The following is a 24644-nucleotide window of genomic DNA, read 5'->3' on the forward strand; positions in this document are numbered from 1 at the left end:
TTAATACCATATTAAAGATGCATGGACTTGTTTGTTTGGTCTACCTGATCTAATTCTTGACTGTCCTTCACTTCCTATAGAGTCCTCCTCTGGAGATACACATCGATTCCAACATCAGCAGAAGAATTTGGGAAGAAGGATAAAGGCAAAAGCATCTCATTGTTATGCTTGGAAGGCCTGCTGAAGATTTTTAACACAGTGCCGCAACTTTATCCAACCAAAATCTCACAATTCCTCCAGGCTTTGGGTAATTTTGAGTCTGCTTCATTCACTTACCCAAATTCTGTCTCCAGGCGTCCTTTTCACAACGATTTAATGAACTTCTTTTCTGGATTTTCACTTCTGCCTGACTGCCCTCTTTTCATTCCTCTGTGTTAGATATCGCAAATGAAGACGATGAAGAAGTAGAAGAGGTGAATGTCACTGAGAAAGCTGCCTTCCAGATTCGGCAGTTCCAGGTGAGCCACAGCATGGGATGATGACTACTAAGCGACTCCAAGAATTTGGAGCAACAGAACATTCTTGAGAAAAGCCGCCCCGAATCTACGGAGAGGGGCAGCATACAAATCTAATAGATAGATAGATAGATAGATAGATAGATAGATAGATAGATAGATAGATAGATAGATAGATGATAGATGGATGGATGGATGGATGGATGGATGGATGGATGGATGGATGGATGGATGGATGGATGGATGGATAGATAGATAGATAGATAGAGAAATAAATGATTCTATAATTATTCCCAAGGTAGTTTTCCCTAGAAAATCTTCCAAGTCCCCTAGACTAGAAATGGGACACTTGGATAATAATAACAACCACAGAGTTGGAGGTCTTCTAGTCCAACCCCCTGCTTAGGCAGGAAACCCTACACTATTTCAGACATGGTTATCCAATATCTTCTTAAACCTTCCAGTGTTGGAGCATATATTGTTGTATTATATATTTTTTCTATTACTGTTGTGAGCCGCCCCGAGTCTACGGAGAGGGGTGGCATACAAATTTAATAAATAAATAAAATAAATAAATTCAGAACTTCTGGATGTAAGCTGTTCCACTGATCAATTGTTCTAACTGTCAGGAAATTTCTCCTTAGTTCTAAGTTGCTTCTCTCCTTGATTAGTTTCCACCCATTGCTTCTTGTTCTACCCCCAGGTGCTTTGGAAATTAGCTTGACTCCCCCTTCTTTGTGGCAACCCCTGAGATATTGGAACACTGCTATCATGCCTCCCCTTGTCCTTCTTTTCATTAACCTAGACAAATCCAGTTCCTGCAACCGTTCTTCATGTTTTAGCCTCCAGTCCCCTAATCATCTTTGTTGCTCTTCTCTGCACTCTTTCTAGAGTCTCAACATCCTTTTTGCAACGTGACGACCAAAACTGAATGCAGTATTCCAAGTGTGGCCTTACCAAGGCATTATATAGTGGCATTAACACTTCACATGATCTTGATCCTATCCCTCTGTTAATGCAGCCTAGAACTGTGTTGGCTTTTTTGGAAGCTGCTGGCTCATATTTAAATGGTCGTCCACTAGGACTCCAAGATCCCCCTCACAGTTACTACTGTTGAGCAAGATACCACATATACTGTGCCTGTGCATTTTATTTTTCTTGCCTAAATATAGAACTTTCCTTTTTTCACCATTGAATTTTATTTTGTTTGACAGCGCCCAGTGTTCAAGTCTGTCAAGATCCTTCTGTATCTTGAGCCTATTTTCTGGAGAGTTGGTTATTCCTCTCAATTTGGTGTAATCTGCAAATTTGATGAGTTCCCCATCTATCCCCTGGTCCAAGTCATCGATGAAGATATTGAAGAGTACTGGGCTTTAAACAGACCCTTGGGGTACTCCACTGCATACATCCCTCCATGTAGATGCAGTTCTGTTGAGCACTACGTGTTGAGTGCGTTTGGTTAGCCAGTTTTGAATGATTGTATCTGTTTGCTGTGAGTTTCATCTTTCCCTTTTGCCTTTTTCAGAGATCACTAATAAATCTGATCAGCAACACAGAAGAAGATTTCAGCAGCAAGGAAGCTCTTCTGCTGATCAACATCCTTGTGGTGCTCTCAAAACTGTTGGACCCTTCCTCATCCCAGGTTTATATTTATTTATTGGTTTGGGGATTTTTTTGTATCCCCCTTTTATTATTTTTACTAATAAGGTAATGAACATACCCGATACATCAACCTCCTTGCTACGCTTTCCAGAATGGCAAGGAATTATTGAGTATTATAAAAAGTACAATTGTTTCGTTGTAAAATGTTTATTCTTAAGTTGGTTCTTGACTTCAGTGTACACTGAAGTTCTGTTTTCAGCTTCCTTGGTCTATTTTTTCATCCGTCTGTCTGTGTTGGGATATGTCTACCGCTGCCTACCTACCTACCCACCCACCTACTGTATTTTTAGAGTATAAGACATACCTTAGTTTTGAGCGAGGAAAACGGGGAAAAAATCTACCTACCAGGTATTCATCTGCCTAGCGTCTTCAGTTTAGTTAGCGACAGCGTATTATTTTATGCCGTGGTTAGGGCTGAAAAAAATCTTATTCAGAGGGGATAGCAATGAAAACATGCCTGCAAAGACTTAGGGCTGGAAAAAAGCTTTTTCAGAGTGAGTAGCAATGAATACAAGCCTGTAAGCCAGAAAGGTTGTTAACACCTCATTAGGGCTGGGGGGAAAAGCTTCGAAAAAGCTACATTCGGAGTATAAGATGCACCCAAATTTTCAGTCTCTTAGGGGGCAAAAGGTGCGTCTTATGCTCCAAAAAATACAGTCTCTGTCTGTCTAAAACCACAGTTTCCAATGTCCTTTATAATAACTTTTTTCACTTGCTGTTGCTGCATTGAATGTTGGTGTGGCCATAGATACCCTTGCCAAGACCACTGCCTTTTTCATGACTCTGTTTAAATGGTCTGTTACTCTTTATTAATTTTAAGTGGCTGTTCCGAAAGCTTTGTTCATTGAAAATTTGAATTTAAACGACTGAGGAGTAATCAACTAATGAGAAATCAATTTCTTTACACAGTTTCTACAGCTGTTAACATGGACAGTGAAGCTTTGCAAGGAAACTAGCTTGGGTAAGTGTTAATTGCTTAATTGCTTGAGTGTGAATTTGGCCTGCTCAATACCTCCATGTAACCAGTGCAGATCGGACATTGGCTGAGCACCCGGTTTAAGTGAGTGAGCCAGTAGCTTTTTATCCCTGTTTTTAAAACCAATTATGTTTGTTGTGCCCACCTCAAAGTTTTTGCTAATGGGAACCAAATTGGAAAGTTCAATTATGGATAATCCCGATTAGTGATACCATAATTCATTATGACGATGAAAATGAGGAAGAGGTATGTCTGGTTCCCCAATGAACTAATCAGTCATGTCTTATTTGAATATACTCACGGGATTTTATAGCAATAGAAACATAGAAGATTGACGGCAGAAAAAGACCTCATGGTCCATCTAGTCTGCCCTTATACTATTTCCTGTATTTTATCTTAGGGTGGATATATGTTTATCCCAGGCATGCTTAAACTCAGTTACTGTGGATTTACCAAGCACATCTGCTGGAAGTTTGTTCCAAACATCTACTACCCTTTCAGTAAAATAATATTTTCTCATGTTGTTTCTGATCTTTTCCCCAACTAACCTCAGATCATGCCCCCTTGTTCTTGGGTTCACTTTCCTATTAAAAACACTTCCCTCCTGAACCTTATTTAACCCTTTAACATATTTAAATGTTAAATTAATAAATTTTATTTTATTTAAATAAAAACATAAAATGCAAACCGCTAAAATCAGAACAGTCTAACCGTGTACAGGACAGTAATTGGTTTATGCCTTTAAAGATGAATGAGGCTGAATCAGCCGCATTCAAATGTTTTCAAAATTTATTGATAAAAGCTGTCAGGCCTGGAATCCATTTTAAGCATTGGATCTTCAGGCCTGCCACATTTAGCATTATGGGAAACTGGGATAGGGGACTGTACGGAGCCGGGGAGATATATAGTCATAGTAACATTCCTTTCTCCGAGAATCAAGGTCACTCTGCCCTACACGTGGAGGGGTGTTCCTGGGAGACAGTTGGGACGGTGCATTGATTGGACCATGTGATGGACATGTGGATGTTGGGGCAGGGGCTTGGACTTCCTTTTGGGTGTGGAAAACCTGGAAGCTTTCAGATTTGGGTTTCCCCAAATGGGCCAATATGACATCTCTAATAAAGTGCTTGGGGTTTTCTTTTGTTGGGAGTGTTAACGTGGAGCCCTGGCAAGAGTTTTTTCTCGTTCTCTGCAGAAGATCCTCCTTGCTGCAAAGGTTTGCTCTCTCTGCTTTTCACACTGCATGCACTTGTTAAGAGCCCAGTCACCATTCTGCGTGATCTTGCCCAAGACATCCATGCTCAGCTGGGAGACATAGACCAGGTGAGGAAGACCAGGTGGGCTTTAAAGGTTGAACTCAGGATGATGCATTGGCCAGGGCAAAGATAATCCAACATTGTCCCTTTCAAGCTCAGTTGTAATGTGATTTGATACGGGGCATTGGAAGTATGAACCTAGCTTGTAGCGCAACATATTGTGCCAGTTCTCATGGTTTTGCTATATCGACAAGCCATGATTAAAACAACCCATTATAAACCCAATCAGTTTATTTAACCTTTAATGGGATTCTTGAAGTGGCAAATCCCCCCCAGTAGAGTTACTTTATATGGGAAATGGATGGCATAAATGTGGAATTAATAAATAAATAAGAAATTAAAGAGTTTTGCTCGTATCGAGGGAGATGAAATTTGAATTCTCAACAACTCGCAAAACTGAGAAAGAAATCTTGGGCCAGTTATTTTAATTCTATCTTGTATAAGGTTGTAATGAAGATAAGATAGTGGAATAGAAATAAAATAGCTGAATTAATGCCTCTAATTCTGTTACCATTCGCAGGATGTTGAGATGGAACATCAGTGTAACTTTGCCATTGTGAACTCAAAGACTGCAGCTCCTACAGCTTGTGTAAGTTATATTGGGATCCAAGAATTTGTTTTATTTATTAATTGGATTTATTACAAGATACGAAAGACAATAAAAACATCTTAAAATAAAAACATCTTAAAGAATGCAATGACTGAGACATGAATGATGCTACTTTAGAATAGAGCATTGCACAGCACTTTATACTCAGATGGTGTTAAGTTGTCTCAACCTGTCTTCCTCTATCTTTAAGTTGATGGTTTTGAGTCAAGCAGACAAGATCCTTGAAGAGGTAGATTGGCTGATCAACAAGATGAAAAACTATTTGGGATCCGAGGCAGCAGGTAATATTTATGAAGGACTTCTTTGAAATGTTTGGATAATTGCCTGTTTTATGTCAGAAATGATTGCTTTTGCGGAAAGCCCAACTATGACCATTAGAGAAATCTAGACCATCAGCTTCCAAATTAATATGATTAGAACTTTGTTTTGGTATTTGAAAAATCTGAGTCCCCCTTTTGTCAGATCAAACAAGTATATAGGATTAGGTATATTAAGATCCTCTTTTTCAGAAGAGATCCCAGATATATGTTTTGGCTATAAAGAGAAAAAAAATTGGGTCACCAAAAAAACAAGTTTCACACTTTTAGATACTTAACAGGAATAAAAAGAGATGGGCTAGGGGAATAGAAATGTGGCTGATCACAAAATTGGGGCAGTTTAAACTTCAGGAGTGAAAGGGAGCCTCCAGATGTGGAGATCAAATCTTGTCTGTTTTCTGAAAATTCTGCATAATTTTATTCAGTTTTATCACAGCCTATTTTATTCTCTGTCTTTTTTTGTCTAAGAAAATTGGAGATTGATGTTTTCTGACTGGTTTGATCCAATAAACATAATGTTGGGCACATTTTGGATCTAATGAAGTCCTACTTTAAAACTTCCATAAAAGTTTCTCTCTATTTGCTCAAAATAGTAGGAAACTAACCGTCTCATGCAATTTTGATGATGACATGATAAATAGCTCTAAGAAAGAAAACATTGAGGGATTTAGAGGCAAAGAAACTTAGAGTCACAGGCCCTCTTCTACCATGTGTTAGAAGGCTACTTAAACCAAAGGTGCTTTTTCAAGAGGCAACTAGACTTCCTTGTTTTGTCTTTTGAAGACGTTTCGCTTCTCATCCAAGAAGCTTCTCCAGCTCTGACAGAGTAGTGAGGAATGGAAGGATTTATATTCCTTGCAGACAGCTGGCAATTTACAACCCTCTAAAACAGGGGTGTCAAACTCAGGTGCCAGACCCAGCCCACAGGGTGCTTAGATTTGGCTCATGGAGCCGCCTTGGAAGCAACGAAGAAGTGGCCCACACCTTTTGAATAGTAAGAATTACAGTATATGTCATGGGGGGGGGGGGGGGGGAATCAGGATTTTAGAAATAGCCAAAAAAAGGTTGGGAACCAGTGATTTAGACTTCTATACCACTTCATAGTGCTTTTATAGCCCTCTCTAAGCAGTTTACAGAATCAGCATATCGCCCCCAACAATCTGGGTCCTCATTTTACCCACCTCGGAAGGATGGAAGGCTGAGTCAACCTTGAGCCGGTGGTGAGATTTGAACTGCTGAACTACAGCCAGAAGTTAGCTGAATTAGCTTGCAGTGCTGCACTCTAACCACTGCGCCACTCCGGCTCTTACCAGCTTGCAAAAAAAAAAAAAAGACCCTCCCATCCAAAGCAGACAGCCCTAGAGGATCCAGACCTTGTCTTTTGTGACCTGAACATAACTCTCCCCCCCTTTTTTTTCAAACTAGAAAATGCCTCTCAAGCAGTAAACCAGACTCAACCTCTCGAGAAGGCTGTCATTCTACAGCTTGGGACCGCACTGATTGCCTACCATGAGTTGGTCCAAACGGCCTTACCCACAGGGAGCTGTGTGGACACATTGCTTAGGAGCCTCAGCAAGCTGTATGCCATTCTCACAACACTTGTCAAATATGTGAGTGCTGTTGACCTGGAAAGGGTAAAGACAAGATTACCAGATTTCCCTGAAGTCCACTATTCAAAGGGAATTAAAATGTTGTCAGCTGTTTTAGGCTGAGAAGTAGAGGGGTGGGTGGGGAGATGGTTGTGCAGAACATTCCCATAGGATTATTCCTAAAAAGGTCCTGAATCTTAAGTGGTATCTGCCAAAGGTTTGGTTATTCAGACACTAGAAGCAGGGAGTTGCCTGCTATAAGGGCCAGGAATAATATACCGTATTGTTTGGAGTAAAAGACACACCTTTTCCTCTCTAAAAGAGGCTGAAAATTTGGGTGTGTCTTATACTCTGAATGTAGCTTTTTTTAAAAAGCTTTTTTTAGCCCTAACAAGGTACTAGAATCTTCCCAGCTCTTACCAGCTTGCAAGGTCTTTCATTGTTACTCTCGCCAAACAAGGTTTTCCCAGTCCTAAATTTTTGCAGGCTTTTTTTTCATTGCTCTACTTAGAAACATAGAAATCAGACGGCAGAAAAAGACCTCATGGACCATCTAGTCTGCCCTTATACTATTTTCTGTATTTCATCTTAGGATGGATATATGTTTATCCCAGGCATGTTTAAATTCAGTTACTGTGGATTTATCTACCACGTCTGCTGGAAGTTTGTTCCAAGGATCTACTCTTTTAGTAAAATAATATTTTCTCATGTTGCTTTTGATCTTTCCCCCAAATAACTTCAGATTGTGTCCCCTTGTTCTTGTGTTCACTTTCCTATTGAAAACACTTCCCTCCTGGACCTTATTTAACCCTTTAATATATTTAAATGTTTTGATCATGTCCCCCCTTTTCCTTCTGTCCTCAAAGACTATACAGATTGAGTTCATTAAGTCTTTCCTGATACGTTTTATGCTTAAGACTTTCCACCATTCTTGTAGCCCGTCTTTGGACCCGTTCAATTTTGTCAATATCTTTTTGTAGGTGAGGTCTCCGGAACTGAACACAGTATTCCAAATGTGGTCTCACCAGCACTCTATATAGCGGGATCATAATCTTCCTCTTCCTGCTTGTTATACCTCTAGCTATGCAGCCAAGCATCCTACCTGCTTTCCCTACCGCCTGACTGTACTGTTCACACCATTTTGAGACTGTCAGAAATCACTACCCCTAAATCCTTTTCTTCTGAAGTTTTTGCTAACACAGAACTGCCAATACAATACTCAGATTGAGGATTCCCTTTCCCCAAGTGCATTATTTTACATTTGGAAACATTAAACTGCAGTTTCCATTGCTTTGACCATTTATCTAGTAAAGCTAAATCATTTACCATATTACAGACGCCTCCAGGAATATCAACCCTATTGCACACTTTAGAGTCATCGGCAAATAGGCAAACCTTCCCTACCAAACCTTCCCCTATGTCACTCACAAACATATTAGAAAGAATAGGACCCAGAACAGACCCTTTATTTATTTATTTGGATTTCTAGGCTGCCCTTCTAAAAACTATTCAGGAAACGTGTGGTCTGCGTTTTAACAAGGTGTTAACGATCTTCTCAGCTCTTACCACTTTGCAGGCTCTTTCATTGCTACTCTCTCCGAATAAGGTTTTTTTAAGTTCTAACCAGGGGATAATATAATGCGCTGAAGTTGACCAGATCAAGGATGCTAGATTGATGCTAGTAGGCAGATTCCCCCCCTCCAATTTTCCTTCCCAAAATAAGGTGTGTCTGAAAAATACGGTATATAAATCATTCCTGATTTGAATTGGGCAGTGAGAAACTATATTCCTTACCTGTGGAAAGGGGCAAGATTCCATTACTCCATCTGCAATAATAAAAATTATTCTTGATCTCCTATGCGATGTCTTGGCCTTGCCTACCTCAAAGCGTTGACCTCAATCTTGAAAGCCCAGTCAGAGTTTCTTTCTATCCCTCAAGTTGTTGGCAACTTGAAGATATCTGGACTTCAACTCCCAGAATTCCCCAGCCAGCATTTGCTTGGCTTACAAACTTAATTGGTTCTGGGACGAGGTTCTTAAGGTGAAAAGTTTGTAAGACGAAACAATGTTTCCCATAGGAATCAATGGAAAAGCGATTAATGCGTGCAAGCCCAAAATTCACCCCTTTTGCCAGCCGAAGTGCCCGTTTTTGCACTGCTGGGATTCCCCTGGGGCTCCCCTCCATGGGAAACCCCACCTCCGGACTTCTGTGTTTTTGCAATGCTGCAGGGGAATCCCAGCAGGGGAATCCCAGCATCGCAAAAACAAGTGCTTCGCTGGCAATGGAAGTCCGGAGGTGGGGTTTCCCAGCGAAGGGAGCATCAGTGGAATTTCAGCATCGCAAAAACACTGAAGTCCTCAAAACCCCACCTCCGGACCTCTGTGTTTTTGCGATGCTGTGATTTCACTGATGCTCCCTTCGCTGGGAAACCCCACCTCTGGACTTCCGTTGCCAGCGAAGCGCTCGTTTTTGCGAGGCTGGGATTCCCCTGCATTCTCCTGCAGCATCACTAAAACACGGAAGTCCAGAGGTGGGGTTTCCCATGGAGGGGAGCCTCAGGGGAATCCCAGCAGCACAAAAATGGGTGCTTCGCTGGCAATGGAAGTCCGGAGGCGGGGCATCCCAGTGGCGGCGGTGGGTTTGTAAGGTGAAAATAGTTTGTAAGAAGAGGCAAAAAAATCTTAAGCCCTGGGTTTGTATCTCGAAAAGTTTGTATGACGGGGCGTTTGTAAGATGAGGTATCACTGTATATTCAAGTTGCCAAGGTTGGGAAACACTGCTCTATCCCATCTTATATCAAGCAAAATAAAGGCAACGTAATTCTGAGTTTCTTTCTCACTTTGTCCTTTTTCTGGGTAACCTCTTCTCCCCTTACTGCTCCACTGTTCCCTTCCCTAAGCCAGGTTTATAGATCGTTTTTCACAGAGTATTAGACAGTCCTATCCCTCAGAAACATAGTTAATTAGATTTTATAGTTTATTAGATTTGTATGCCGCCCCTGTCTGAAGACCCGGGGCGGCTCACAGCATAGCAGTAATACAATACATTACAAATCTAATAATAAAAAAATAAATTCATTTAAAAAGACATTAATAACATAATAAAACCCCTAACTATGCAGCCACACACATTCAACCTAATCTATCATGCAGTAAGGCCAAAAATATAATAAAAAGGGGGAAAGATGGTAATTATCCCCACGCCTGGCGACAAAAGTGGGTCTTCAGCATTTTACGGAAAGCGAGGAGGGTGGGGGCTATTCGAATCTCTGGAGGGAGTTGATTCCAGAGGGCCGGGGCCGCCACAGAGAAGGCTCTTCCCCTGGGTCTCGCCAGTCGACATTGTTTGGTCGACGGGACCCGGAGAAGGTCAACTCTGTGGGACCTAATCGGCCACTGGGATTCGTGCGGCAGGAGGCAGTCTCGGAGATATTCTGGTCCGATGCCATGTAGGGCTTTATAGGTCATAACCAATATCCTCTTGCATTCTTTCCCTAGTATCTCCAAGTGTGTCGAAACACAACTGGAGGGATTCCGGGACGATTTGAGAAACTGGTGAGTATTGCTCACTGTGCACGATGCCTATCATTGTTAGGGACATTATAAATATCGGGCCAGGTAGAAATGGAGATTCTGTGGAGGTCATAGAAGAAAACTCTCAGGAAAACTTTCACCCCTTTGTTTCTATAGGTTAGACTGTCGGGTTCCCACATGACTCCCCAATGCTATGCCTTCATCACATACGTCCAGGTGAGACAAAGGGCTCCATGTTTTATTTCTACTACTAATAACTTACAAAGAGAAGTGCTGGGAGCGTAAAACACAGCAACTTCATTGAATCAAATTGGATTTGAATTTCAGCATCGCCTGGTAGGAATGGGAAGCTGGTGGCAATCCAAATACAGTGGTACCTCTACCTAAGAACGCCTCTACTTACGAACTTTTCTAGATAAGAACCGGGTGTTCAAGATTTTCTTTGCCTCTTCTCAAGAACCATTTTCCACTTACAAACCTGAGCCTCCGAAACTGTAACCGGAAAAGGCAGGGAGAAGCCTCTGTGGGGCCTCTCTAGCAATCTCCTGGGAGGAAACAGGGCCGGAAAAGGCGGGGCGAAACCTCCGTGGGGCCTCTCTAGGAATCTCCTGGGAGGAAGATTCTTCCACCCTCCCTGTGGTTTCTCCAATTGCACGCATTATTTACTTTTACATTAATTCCTATGGGAAAAATTGCTTCTTACAAACTTTTCTACTTAAGAACCTGGTCATGGAACGAATTAAGTTCGTAAGTAGAGGTACCACTGTACATCTGTGGATGTTCTAATATCAAAATCTGAGGATCGACTTTCTATTAGATCAGCTTGCGTGCCAAAAGGGTGCGTGTGCCTGTACATGCCCGTACATGCGCATACCCATGTCCTCTCCCCATTCATGTGCAGAAACCCCCGATACGCCCCCTGAGCATGCCTCACTGAAGACTCTAGACTTCTGAAGCTTGGGGACAGTGAAAAACCTCGATTGGGGCTGTTTTTTGTTGTCCCCAGGCTTCAGGGCAGCCTCCTGGAGAGTGAAAACAGCTGGAAAGAAGGCCGAACATCAGCTGGCCAGCAGGCGCATGGATGCTGGAGCTGACACAGGGCAACGCCTCGCGTACCCTCCGATACGGTTCCGTCAGCCACCTATGGCACAAGTGCTATTGGTTCACCATCACTATATTATTTTTCTTTTCTTTTTTTCTTTATTGAAGAAAGAACAAGACCACAATATGTATGTGTCTTTATGTACAAATACATAGTTTTTGCATTGAACCTCGATCACAATAAGTAGTTAGTGTCTTAATTGGATAGAAAGTAGAGAACACTACAACACATTAATTAAATAAAAAATAAAAAGTAAAGAAGGTGTCACTATATTATATACTATACTAATATATCACTATATTAGATGTTGCTGGCAGACAGAATTCTACTTTGTTCTGTGCAGCCATAGAACTACCGGTATATGAATGTAGAAAGGCAGAAAGGTCTTGAATTCGAGGATGCTAAGAAAGAGGGTCCAGAATTTCTCTAAAGCTGGGGCAAAAGTCATTGGAATGACAGTGTGAGGCTGCAGTTCTCAGAGTCGGGAAAACACATTGGTAAATGATGCCAGCAATTAACCAATTGAAGCCTCCAGACCAAGAATGTCAAACTCAAGGCCTGTGAGCTGGATTCGGGGCGCGGGGTGCTTAGATCTGGCCTGGAAACAACGGACTGGCCCGTGGTGTGGGCCAGTGGTCTGCCGATGTAAACCAAGCTTGTGAGGGCCACGTGTGGGTTGCAGGATGCCATCCCAGCCAAAAACAGCTCAGGACCTTATTTTCACTGGCAGAGCACTTGGGCCACCATAGGCGCCCCAGACAAGGAGGGATGTTAAGCCGCCCAACCCTGGCCACACACCCACCCAGAGGTCAAATACAACCCTGATGCGGCCCTCAATGAAATCGAGTTTGACACCCCTGTTGTAGATAAATGGACCCAGCTGCTCTATTCCCACCGGACCCAATGTCCTAATGTAATTTTTGTTTCCTACAGAACAGCCAACGTGAAACCTTGACCGTTGCAATCGAAAAAAAGAAAAAAGACAAAAAAGGAGAAGAATCTGCTGTTATGGTAAGCATGGTTAATTTTTCATATTTATGTACCCTGCTTCCCCCCAAATAAGACATCCCCTGATAATAAGCCCAATCGGGTTTTTGAATGCATGGCAATATGGGCAAGCACTTATTTCAGGCTTCCAAAAAAAAAAAGGCAGGGTCATATTTTCGGGAAAACATGGTAGTTCTTTCAAGCCATGCTGAACTAAAAGCTGATCTTCAATACTGTATTTTCTTACATGTAAATCTTAAGAGGAGTGGATTTAAACCATTGTCCTACAGTAGTTCCTGTTCTGTCTGGGTGCCCCCAGACTTCAACACCAACTGGAAAAAACAGCCAGACACGCTGGTAAAAACAAAGGCACTTTATAGTTTGAAAAATAAACACAGAGAAAAACCTGTTCTTCCCAACAGGCAGGCTATGAGACTTCACAGCAGAGTCCTGACGGCCAGACAATACAGCAGACTTCTTGCTGGCACACCCACCACTGTAGAGAATAAGACCCACACCTTTTCCCCCCAAGGTTTCAGTATTCAAAGTCACAAACCAGAATTCCAAGACGCCAAAGATCACAGCCAGGTCCCAGGACTCCCAAAGATAATACTCCACAAGCCAGGAAGGGTGGGTCTGCCTTTTCAGCCTTTCCGGAGAGCACCACACCCAAACCCAGCTGTTGCCTCTTTAGTGCTGAAAGTACCTGGCTAATTGTCCCCTTCGTTGTGTTGCTCTTCTCTGCCGGAGATCTATGATTGCTTGTGCATTTTCATCTAAGGAATCCAGGCTGCTTGCTGGGGAGAGCTCCCCCTCGGGGGACTCTGGCTGTCCTCCCTCTCCCTCAGCCTGAGATTCCTCCTCCCCGTCTGCCTGAACCTCCTGTTCCTCATCCTCCCCCTCTGAGCAGGAAGCCGGCAGAGGATCAGCTGTTCCCTGAGGGGCCTCAGACGGAATCACAAGAAGTTCCCAGACATATTATTTTTGCATTCTAAAACTGCAGCAACATATAGGAAAATGAGCTATTCATACAAGCAGAAACAATTGGTGCACAATAAATGAAAGAGAAAATGGGGTGGACTTAACACGGTTGATGCTTGGACAGAAGATTATCAATGTATTTCGGTCAGCAGAGAGATTCTCATGACATAAGATGCCTGTGTGAAGATTTGATTCATTCGAGCGATGGTGATAATGGATTTTAAAATATTTAAAAATTCCCCATGTGAAACAATGTGGAACTAATGTAACCAACAGTATGCTACTTTGTTGCTTCAAAAATCCTTTGTTACTAAAACTTGCCTAACTATTTAATGTTCAGAATAACATCTGCTCTATTTTGATATCAGAATATGGTAGTTCTTTAATTTGTTTTACTTTTGATAACATCTGGCCCATGAAAATTCTTTGTTGGATGCTGTCTGGTGACAACTTCTTAGGAGATGGGTGTTTATATAAACAAATAAAATCCTAAACAATAATATGTTATCTTCTACTAATTGCTGATTTTCTTGAAATTCATAGGCTAAAGTGTTGCGGGAGACTAAACCAATTCCAAACTTGGTTTTTGCCATAGAACAATATGAGAATTTTCTCATCCGTCTCTCTAAAAAGTCAAAGGTAAGGTTTAGTTCTACAAATGTAGATATTCCTTTTTATAGAACTGATATTGATAAAATTGAACAGGTCCAAAGACGGGCTACAAAAATGGTGGAAGGTCTTACTCGTAAAACTTATCAGGAAAAACTTCATGAACTCCATCTGTATAGTCTGGAGGACAGAAGGGAAACGGGGGACATGATCGAAACATTTAAATATGTTAACATAGAAACATAGAAACATAGAAGTCTGACGGCAGAAAAAGACCCCATGGTCCATCTAGTCTGCCCTTATACTATTTTCTGTATTTTATCTTAGGATGGATATATGTTTATCCCAGGCATGTTTAAATTCAGTTACTGTGGATTTATCTACCACGTCTGCTGGAAGTTTGTTCCAAGGATCTACTACTCTTTCAGTAAAATAATATTTTCTCATGTTGCTTTTGATCTTTCCCCCAACTAACCTCAGATTGTGTCCCCTTGTTCTTGTGTTCACTTTCCTATTAAAAACACTTCCCTCCTGGACCTTATTTAACCCTTTAATATATTTAAATGTTTCGATCATGTCCCCCCTTTTCCTTCTGTCCTCCAGACTATACAGATTGAGTTCATTAAGTCTTTCCTGATACGTTTTATACTTAAGACCTTCCACCATTCTTGTAGCCCGTCTTTGGACCCGTTCAATTTTGTCAATATCTTTTTGTAGGTGAGGTCTCCAGAACTGAACACAGTATTCCAAATGTGGTCTCACCAGCATTCTATATAGCGGGATCATAATCTCCCTCTTCCTGCTTGTTATACCTCTAGCTATGCAGCCAAGCATCCTACTTGCTTTCCCTACTGCCTGACTGCACTGTTCACCCATTTTGAGACTGTCAGAAATCACTACGCCTAAATCCTTTTCTTTTGAAGTATTTGCTAACACAGAACTGCCAATACAATAGTCAGATTGAGGATTCCTTTTCCCCAAGTGCATTATTTTACATTTGGAAACATTAAACTGCAGTTTCCATTGCTTTGACCATTTATCTAGTAAAGCTAAATCATTTACCATATTGCCGACGCCTCCAGGAATATCAACCCTATTGCACACTTTAGAGTCATCGGCAAATAGGCAAACCTTCCCTACCAGACCTTCCCCTATGTCACTCACAAACATATTAAAAAGAATAGGACCCAGAACAGACCCTTGTGGCACACCGCTTGTAACCTGACTCTGCTCAGAATACTCGCCATTCACAACAACCCTCTGGTGTCTATGCTTCAGCCAGCTGCAAAGGGTTAAATAAGGTTCAGGAGGGAAGTGTTTTTAATAGGAAAATGAACTCAAGAACAAGTGGGCAAATCTGAGGTTAGTTGGGGGAAAGATCAGAAGCAACTCTTCTGATATTATTTTACTGAAAGAGTAGTAGATGCTTGGAACAAACTTCCAGCAGACGTGGTTGGTAAATCCAGAGTAACTGAATTGAAACATGCCTGGGATAAACATATATTCATCCTGAGATAAAATACAGGAAATAGTGTAAGGGCAAACTAGATGGACCATGAGGTCTTTTTCTGCCGTCAATCTTCTGTTTCTATATTGGCAATTGTGATAAAAGGTAGCATTCTGAAGCCTATGCACTTTATGATAAATTAGCCCTGCTTCCAAGTTCAAAATTTTAATTATTTTTCCATTTCCATCAGCAATTTCAGCTCTTGACCTTTCACTTCCAAATAGTATCTGGTAAGTTTTAGGTCTGTTAGAATTCAGAGTGATTGAGAAGGATCTTGTATTCGCCCTCTAGTAAAATATTAACTTATTTGTCTCATAAACCAAATTCCAACAGTGTGTGTTTTGTTGATATGCAAACATTTGCTTAAATCAAACTTGATCTATATACACTTACAGCAACCATAACTCGCATAACTGAAGTAGTAAATTTGACTGCAATGTCTTTTTTCAATGCTTTGAATGGCTGGTGTAAATATTATGTAAAATAATTGACCGACTTCTGGCTCTTCCAGGTCAACCTAATGCAATACATGAAACTAAGTGCTTCCCGGGACTTCCGAATCAATGTATCTACCGTAGAAAATGCCCTACAGGAACAGGATGCGGAGGGCAAGGGTGACCAAGATGAGGTCAGTTTGCAGGAAAGGTGACCATGTGGTGCCTTGGGTCTTTTTTCAGCCCTAACAAGATGCTAACAGTGAAGCAATCCTGTGCTTTGCTAGCGAAGGGATCGTCCCTTTGCCTGATTATCCCATTGTTTCTCTTCCTGAAGAGAGAGAGAGAGAGAAGTGTTTTAGAAACTGTTTTTTATCCCCAACCAGGGGATAAAAAGCAAGCAAACTAATGTGCTGAAGCTGACCAGACCACAGACTAGCCAGGTGAATACCTGATAGGCAGATTATTTTCCCTCCCCCAAAACTAAGGGTGTCTTATACCCCAATGTGTCTTATACACCGAAAAATATGGTATAATGTTCTGCGGCTTGTTTTAAAAGCAAACCATTAGTGAACCATGGCAACCATTCTAATCCTGTTCAAAAGTAAAGGGTCAATTCCACACTGCTACAGTTTGGGAGCAGAAATAAAGACTCAACATTTACTTGCTTTCACGAGGACTTAATTTAAATAAAATAAAATAAAATAAAGGAGAATTCCAAAACATTCCATTGCAGGCTCTGTATCCTTAATCATTGTTCTCTTCTGTTTCTTCCCTTGAAACATATCTTAACAAAGCCAAAATGTTTGGGAGATTTATACAAGAGATGTAACTCGTTTGGCCAACTAGCGAATTGTACAGCTTGCACTGTTTCAGTCATTTGTTTGGCGACTGTTCTGGGTTCCCCAATGCACCCTGTTTTTATTTCTTCCAGAGCATTGCGTCTGTCCAGTCAAACACCAGCAAAGAACCCAAGAAAAAAAGACGAAAAAAATGAGAGCTGCCCCATTTCTTCTCAAATTGCTGGCTTTGCACCGTTTTAACATCCACAAGATGGCCATTTTTCTCAAGCAATCTGCAGTATATTGGAAAAGTGTTTCTTCACCATATCCTTTGCCCATAAAACCTTCAATGCTTGCAGTATCAGCAACCTGCTGATGACTTGTCCATGGGCTCTCCCTGTAAGGCACATTAAGTTTGTAACTTTTCTTTTTGGGTCTCTAATCCACTACGTTGGCCTTGGAAACCACAGAGATGCGTGTTCTCCTTTTGACTTGGAGTGAGAAGAGGAAGCAGATATCCACGAACAAGAGGTTCTCTTTAGGAAGATCCCACTGGGAGGCAATGTATCTGGTTAGCTTCTAAATTGGAATTTCATTTTCCTTTTTCCAAGGAACCTTTTGTTATTTTAATAATTTTGTATATATCCAGAGCTTCCCCTGCAATAAATTAACAACAGCAAAGTGTCAAAGAATTATTTCTGTGTATATTAAAATGTTCAAAAGTTAAAACTTAATTTTAAAGATTCATGTTCTGAGTTTTTTTTGCTCCTAAATACATCTTGGCCCAGGCAGGGATTTATTTAAAGCAGGAAAGAACAAGCAGATTAAAACATTTAATTCAAGTTCTCCTTATTTTGGTCAGGAATTACAGATACTATGAATGTATTTAGACAATATGCCAGAGTTGGGGTCTAATTGAACTTTCTTACTTTAGCAAAATATTCCTCTTTACGATTTAATAAAATGTATAATGTGTTGGTTTCTTAAGCTGTCACATTTGGTACAGCAATTGTTAACTTTTTCTGAAGATAAACAACTATATACTTTTAAAAATGCACATTAACATGGAAAAGCAATTTCAGATAGCTCTGATATTTGTATATTCCTTCAATTATTGGAATAGGCTGCTTTACTACTGAAAAAGTAAGTTATTTTTCTCTGGAAAAAATAAAATAAAATGTTTATACCCTGTTACACGGATATTCAGGCCTTTCATTTCTACATAGCCACGTATAACAGTTCCCTGAATGTAAGGGAAGATACTATCCTCCGTTCCTATTTTCTCTCCCTGTTGCAGGAAACATGAAAATTCATGCATGCGTTTGGGGTTTTTCCTTAAGGATACTCCTGGGCAAAGTAGGAGCCAAACGTCCTGAGGATGACAGAAACTTTACACAAAGCTGATTTTCAGACTGAGAAAGGCTTACAATCTCTCATTATATCCAGCAACTGAAAGATAGAATTTTTGTCAAGTGTGAATTTGAAAAGCAACAAGCTGTAGCGGCCAAAAAAAGCCAAAACAGTTCTAAGCTGCATAAGGACAGGGATAGAATCAAAATCACGTGAAATGTTAATACCACTTTATAAGGCCTTGGTAAGGCCACACTTGGAATACAGTGTTCCCTCGATTTTCGCGGGTTCAAACTTCGCGGAATGTCTATACCACGGTTTTTCAAAAATATTAATTTAAAAATACTTTGCGGTTTCCCCCCCCTATACCACGGTTTTTCCTGCCCGACGACGTCATATGTCATTGCCAAACTTTGGTCTGCCTTTAAAAAACATTTAAAAAAATAAACTTTAATAAATAAACATGGTGAGCAATAATCTAAATGGTTGCTAGGGGAATGGGAAATTGTAATTTAGGGGTTTAAAGTGTTAAGGGAAGGCTTGGGATACTTTTCATAGCCAAAAATAGTGTATTTACTTCCGCATCTCTACTTCGCGGAAATACAACTTTCGCGGGCAGTCTCGGAACGCATCCCCCGCGGAAATCGAGGGAACACTGTACTGCATTCGGTTTTGGTCACCACGATGTAAAATGTAAAAAGGACTCTAAAAAGAGTGCAGAGAGCAACAAAGATGGTTAGGGGACTGGAGGCTAAAACATATGAAGAATGGCTACAGGAACTGCGTATGTCTAGTCTAATGAAAAGAAGGACTAGGGGAGACATGATAGCAGTCTTCCAATATCTCAGGAGCTGCCATAAAAAGAGTGAGTAAAGCTATTCTCCAAAGCATCTGACAAGAACAGGACAAGAAGCAATGGATAAGAAACTAATCAAGGAGAGAAGTAACTTAGAACTAGGGAGAAAATTCCTGACAATCTGTGGAACAATTTCCATCGAGAATTTGTAAATGCTCCAACACTGGAAGTTTTTAAGATGCTGGATAACCACCTGTCTGAAGTAGAGTAGGGTTTCCTGCCTAAGCAGAGTTGGATTAGAAGACCTCCGCGATCTAATACGCACCTTGGGGAATGTTGTAGCTTTGTTCCAGTCCTCCTGGGTTGGATGGGGTGACACAATCCATCGTCGCCTCTTTCCTTAAACAATGATCGATATCTACGGCGCTGAAAAAGGCCACCGACTGAGGTAGATCCTGAAGACCGAGTTTATAGGCAAACATACACCTAAAAAAAAAAGAATGCTGCATTTAGAAGTGGGAATCCCTTCTTCCTTTGGAGTAGATCCTCTGATCAGTTAGAAAATAAATTGCTTCAAAGGCACACTACAACACACCCTATTTCCATCATACACCTCTGGGAATTTTCCTTTAGAGAAAAAAAAAATCAGCTAACTAAAAACGAAAGCTATGTGATACTAGGGATTCGAACCACCAAACTGCCGACCTTTCTGATCAACAAGCTCAGCAGCTTAGCCACTGCATTTCTTTTTACCTTATAATACTTTATTCCAAATCAATAAGCAAGTTGTTGGGGGTTTTTTTGGTACCCTGATATATTAGTTGGCAACATTCTATGTAGTGTTTGAATCTGTGGTTGAAAATTATGTCCAAACTCAGTCTTTGAGGCTTTTTCAATAATTGTAATCCCATGTAAGTACCTCAAAGAAGGACAGGTAAAATCTCCATCCCGGTTCTCGACAGGTTAGATTCTCTGGGATTTGTAAATACAGGTAGCCCAAGATTTTTAATAGTTCATTCGGTGACCATTCAAAGTTACAACAGCCCTGAAAAAAAGGGACTTCGGACCATTTTTCAGAGGTACGACCTTTGCAACATCTCCAATATTGTGTGATCAAAATTCAGATGCTTGGCAACTGGTTCATATCTATGATCCGTGCCATGCGTGTCATAAATTCACCATCACAGCTTATTGTATTTTTCAGAGTATAAGGTGCACCCTTTTCCTCGGTAGAAAAGGCTGATAATTTGGGTGTGACTTACACTCTGAATGTAGGGTTTTTGTTTCCCCCTCAGCCCTAACTAGCTGCTAATAATCTCAGCTCTTACTTTGCAGGCTCTTTCATTGTTTCTCTCTGCAAAGAATGTTTTCCAAGCTCTAAGTCTTTGCAGGGTTTTTCCATTGCTCTAACTTGCTCCGAATAAGTTTATTTCCAGCCCTAACCAGGTGCTAACAATGTTCCCAGCTCTTACCAGCTTGCAAGCTCTCTCAGAATAAAGTTTTTGTAAAGCCCTAACCAGGAGATAAAATAAAGTGCTGAAGCTGACCAGACTAAGCATGCTAGCCAGATGAATACCTGGTAGGCAGATTTTCCCCCCTTATTTTCTTCCTCAAACCTAAGATGCATCTTATACTCCGGTGCGGTTTTTATTCCCAAAAAATACAGTAATCTTTCAGATAACTGGGATTAGATTATCAAATTTCTAAACTGTCATCTGTCACAGTAATGATTTGTGGTTAATATGCAGCTACTAAATTATAGGGTCTCAGAGGCTTTATTTCCAATATTTTCCACGACTCAACTTCTTTATAAACTGAATATTTTTGTCAATAAATTCCTATTTGTCTTAAGAAAATTTCTAGCCATGCTGCACAATTCCCACCTGTTGAATGAACCATCTTCTCCAACCTTATTGGCATTCTCCAGGGTCAAAAGGAACAGTTTCCAAAATCCCTACCTAGCATAAAACATCTGAGCTTGCAAACCCTCCCAAACTCCTGGGAGGCACCAGATTTAGGAAACATCGCCAATACAGTATGAGCTTGCCAAACTACAAGACCGATGCTTACCGTGTTAGGAGGTTTGTGATCTGCAGGGCAAGCGCTGCCCGATAGCGGTCCTCACTTTTGACCAAGTAGCGCACTTCATCATGGATGCTGATGCAAAAGCGTCCATCAATGTCAAATACATCAAAGAGCCATTTCATCGATACCAGCATCAGGTGCAGATAATCCACAGCTGAACTCTGAACCACCCAATTTATTCTGCTGGTCACAAACTAGAAAGTGGGGGAAAAATCAGATACTGTAAGACTTTTTCAATCTGGATCATGATTGTTCCCGGTAATGGTGCAGTTGAAAATTGGGAGGTCTACGCATCAGCCTTTCTGTAACCTGTATTTTTCGGACTATAAAATGCACCAAGATTTCAAACAGGTAAGTAAGGAAAAAAAGGTGTTTTTCCTCACCGGGAACCCTCTGCAAGACTCCCAAACCTTCTGCACACCTTTTTTGCAAAATTGGACACGTTTTTCACCTGGGTTTTGCAAAAATGGGGAGTTTGGGAGGCCTGCAGAGTGCTCCTAGGGGCTGGGGGAGGAGAGGCAAAAACACCTGTTTTTGCAAAAAAAGAGGCTGTTTTTCTGTAAAAACAGTGTTTTCGCCTTCCCCCAGCCCCCAGGAGCATTCTGCAGGCCTCCCAAACTCTCTACACTCAATTTTTGCAAAAAAACAGGCCCATTTTTTGCAAAAATGGGATGCGGTGTTTCTGGAGGCCAAAAATGGCTGTATTCAGTGTATAAGACATACCAACATTTCCACCCTGCTAGGGGGGATAAAGGTGCGTCTTATATTCCAAAAATAGGGTGCATTTACCCATCCACTCCTTTGCAGCTATGATGCGTTGATGTCTACATGCAATTGCAGACAGGTCTAAATCAAGCTTCAGAACAAAGGTGGTTAGGACAACATCTCCAGTTACAGCCAAGTCACTACTTTTGCTCCTCAAATAATAATAATAGCAATAATAATAATAATAATCCTGAAAAAGTGGTCAAAAACGAGCAAGCAAAACTACTGTGGGACGTCCAACTTCAGACTGACCGAATTCTGAAGCATAACACACCAGACATCCTGATTGTGGAGAAAAAGAAAGTATGGATCATCGACATCGCAATCCCAGGGGACAGCAGAATTGAGGAGAAGCAGCTAGAGAAATTAGTGAAATACGAAGATGTAAAAATTGAGCTGCAACAACTCTGGCATAAGCCAGTGAAAGTGGTCCCAGTGGTACTTGGCACGCTGGGCGCAGTGGCAAAGGATCTCAGCGGACATTTGAAAACCATCGGAATTGACAAAATCTCCATCTGTCAATTGCGAAAGGCCGCTTTACTGGGATCGGCAAACATAATTCGCTTGGGAAGCGCCTGACTGGTGATGAAATATGAAATTCAGCATAGTGATCTCGTTTGCTGTGTTGTATTGACATAATAATAATAATAATAATAATAATAATAATAATAATAATAATAAAAAAAAAAACAATAAACAACCAATGACAGATAGTCTTCAACTTACAACGGTTCACTTAGTGACTGAAGTTACAACTGCACTGGGGGAAAAAGTGAGTTATGAATGTTTTCCACACTTATGACCATTTTGGCATCCCTAGGGTCACAATGTATACATTCAGATGTTTGACAACTATCTCGTATTTATGACAGTTACAAGCAGCCTGGGATCACATGTTTTCTCCCTTTACGGCCTTTTGACAAACAATGTCAATGGGGAAACTATTTCTCAAAGTAAACTTTAATTCAAGTTAGTATATCTGTGTGGCTGAGCAGCTATTCACAACTAATCTCAATCTAAACGTTTCTGTGTGTACACAACCTTGGTAAACAAGGGTTACTCTGCTCATACATTAACAGAACCGGCCATAAAAGTCGTGACATTTCTCGCTTAGCAACATATAAAGTTTGCGCTCAATTGCGGTCGTAAATTGAGGACTAGCTGTAGTGGAGACTAGAGGGATCTCTCTCTCACCTCGCCCCCAACAGCTGCTGGCTCCAATGCTCTAGAAATTCGGCAGCCTAACACTGGGGTGCTGGGGGCTTCTGACATGGCGATGCTTTCCAGTTTGTTGAACATCTCAGACTCCGTGCCCCTGGCCCACACTCGCCGGCGCACCACGTCCCACTTCTTCCTACGAGATCTAGAATATGAAGCGCATCACTGCTGAACTCCAGAGAACAAGAGAAAATCTGAACCTACAGTTTTGGGTAGTGATCGTTAAAATACAAGAAGGAAGGCTTGCACTGCAGCAGGGGACACACACAAACACACACACTGTTAGGTGAATGAGGAGTAAGCTGTGCTACCCCGGCACAGAGGAAACGTGGAGGTAGCAGATAGCCAGCTAGTATTCCAGAGATATGAGCAGTACTTCAAAAAACCAGACGACATACTGTAACGCTCTTACATGGGGCTACCTTTGAAAAGTGTTCAGAAACTTCAGATCAAGCAGAATGCAGCTGCAAGAGCAATCATGGGCTTCCCAGGTATGCCCATGTTACACCAACACTCCGCAGTCTGCATTGCTTGCCGATCAGGTTCCGGTCACAATTCAAAGTGTTGGTTATGACCTATAAAGCCCTATATGGCATCGGACCAGAATATATCCAGGGCCACCTTCTGCCGCACGAATCCCAGAGGCCGATTAGGTCCCACAGAGTTGGCCTTCTCCGGGTCCCGTTGACTAAACAATGTCATCTGGCGAGACCCAGGGGAACAGCCTTCTCTGTGGCGGCCCCGACCCTCTGGAACCAGCTCCCCCCAGAGATTAGGATTGCCCCCACCCTCCTTGCCTTTCGTAAACTCCTTAAAACCCACCTCTGCCGTCAGGCATGGGGGAATTGAAACATCTCCCCCAGGCCTATATAGTTTATGCAGGGTATGTTTGTGTGTATGTCTTGCTTTTTAAATAAGGAGTTTTTAGTTACTTTTTAATAAATAAATAAACAAACAACAAACAAACTGTATAAATAATATTTACATTATTAAAATATCATGGTAACATTCCTAGTCGTTTCACAGCAATCAATATTCTCAATACATATACAATGCAAGCCTTACTCAATACATATACAGACCAACATTAGAATACATAATCCTTGACTACTGTGTGTAGTAAATATTATATTGTATATTCTAATGTTGGTCTGCATATGTATTACAGTGGAATAGTCATATAGACAAACCAGCAGAGAGATATTGGGGAGAGTCTCAAAGCTTTAGGCTCCAGGAAAGAGACGCTGCTGACTCTCTCTTATAACTGATTGCAATACCAGCTCTTAAAGCAGTACTTATATATTGTAAAACCCAACTAGTTATACACACAGTACTAACACCCACACACCCACAGAGAGAGCAAAGAATTAGAAACTGATACTGCAACCATACAAGACCCAGATATTAGCTGTGTAGCATTTCAGCTTCCGTTTAAAGTGACAATAACAAAAAGTTCTTTTTCAAATTTCTGAACCTTTTGGCTGACAAAGATAAGCTTTAAGAACATGTGTGGAACTCATTACCGGACTTCATAGTGTCATCCCCAAACCCCCGACACTTTACCCTTAG

The 24644-nt window shown here is 41.2% G+C and overlaps 2 protein-coding genes across 5 annotated transcripts in view; one reads left to right on the forward strand and one right to left on the reverse strand.

The window, feature by feature from the left end:
* FANCI (FA complementation group I) overlaps nt 1-18052 on the forward strand; it is a 52397-nt gene extending 34345 nt beyond the window's left edge. For all 4 annotated transcript variants that reach the window (XM_070762939.1, XM_070762940.1, XM_070762936.1 and 1 more), the window contains exons 25-38: nt 81-247; nt 379-458; nt 1981-2097; nt 3027-3078; nt 4289-4416; nt 4930-4998; nt 5210-5300; nt 6762-6946; nt 10424-10480; nt 10616-10675; nt 12495-12572; nt 14073-14168; nt 16157-16273; nt 17014-18052. In XM_070762939.1, the coding sequence (XP_070619040.1) occupies nt 81-247; nt 379-458; nt 1981-2097; nt 3027-3078; nt 4289-4416; nt 4930-4998; nt 5210-5300; nt 6762-6946; nt 10424-10480; nt 10616-10675; nt 12495-12572; nt 14073-14168; nt 16157-16273; nt 17014-17076 (1360 nt within the window). In that variant the 3' untranslated portion in view covers nt 17077-18052. The remainder of the gene's footprint in view (nt 1-80; nt 248-378; nt 459-1980; nt 2098-3026; nt 3079-4288; nt 4417-4929; nt 4999-5209; nt 5301-6761; nt 6947-10423; nt 10481-10615; nt 10676-12494; nt 12573-14072; nt 14169-16156; nt 16274-17013) is intronic.
* POLG (DNA polymerase gamma, catalytic subunit) overlaps nt 16744-24644 on the reverse strand; it is a 42699-nt gene continuing 34798 nt past the window's right edge. The window contains exons 19-22 of the mRNA XM_070762811.1: nt 23052-23220; nt 21078-21286; nt 19333-19493; nt 16744-17518 (exon numbers count right to left, since the gene is read on the reverse strand). Of these exons, the coding sequence (XP_070618912.1) occupies nt 17454-17518; nt 19333-19493; nt 21078-21286; nt 23052-23220 (604 nt within the window). The 3' untranslated portion in view covers nt 16744-17453. The remainder of the gene's footprint in view (nt 17519-19332; nt 19494-21077; nt 21287-23051; nt 23221-24644) is intronic.

This window comes from Erythrolamprus reginae, chromosome 10, assembly GCF_031021105.1.
Source record: "Erythrolamprus reginae isolate rEryReg1 chromosome 10, rEryReg1.hap1, whole genome shotgun sequence".
Lineage (NCBI taxonomy): Eukaryota > Metazoa > Chordata > Lepidosauria > Squamata > Dipsadidae > Erythrolamprus > Erythrolamprus reginae.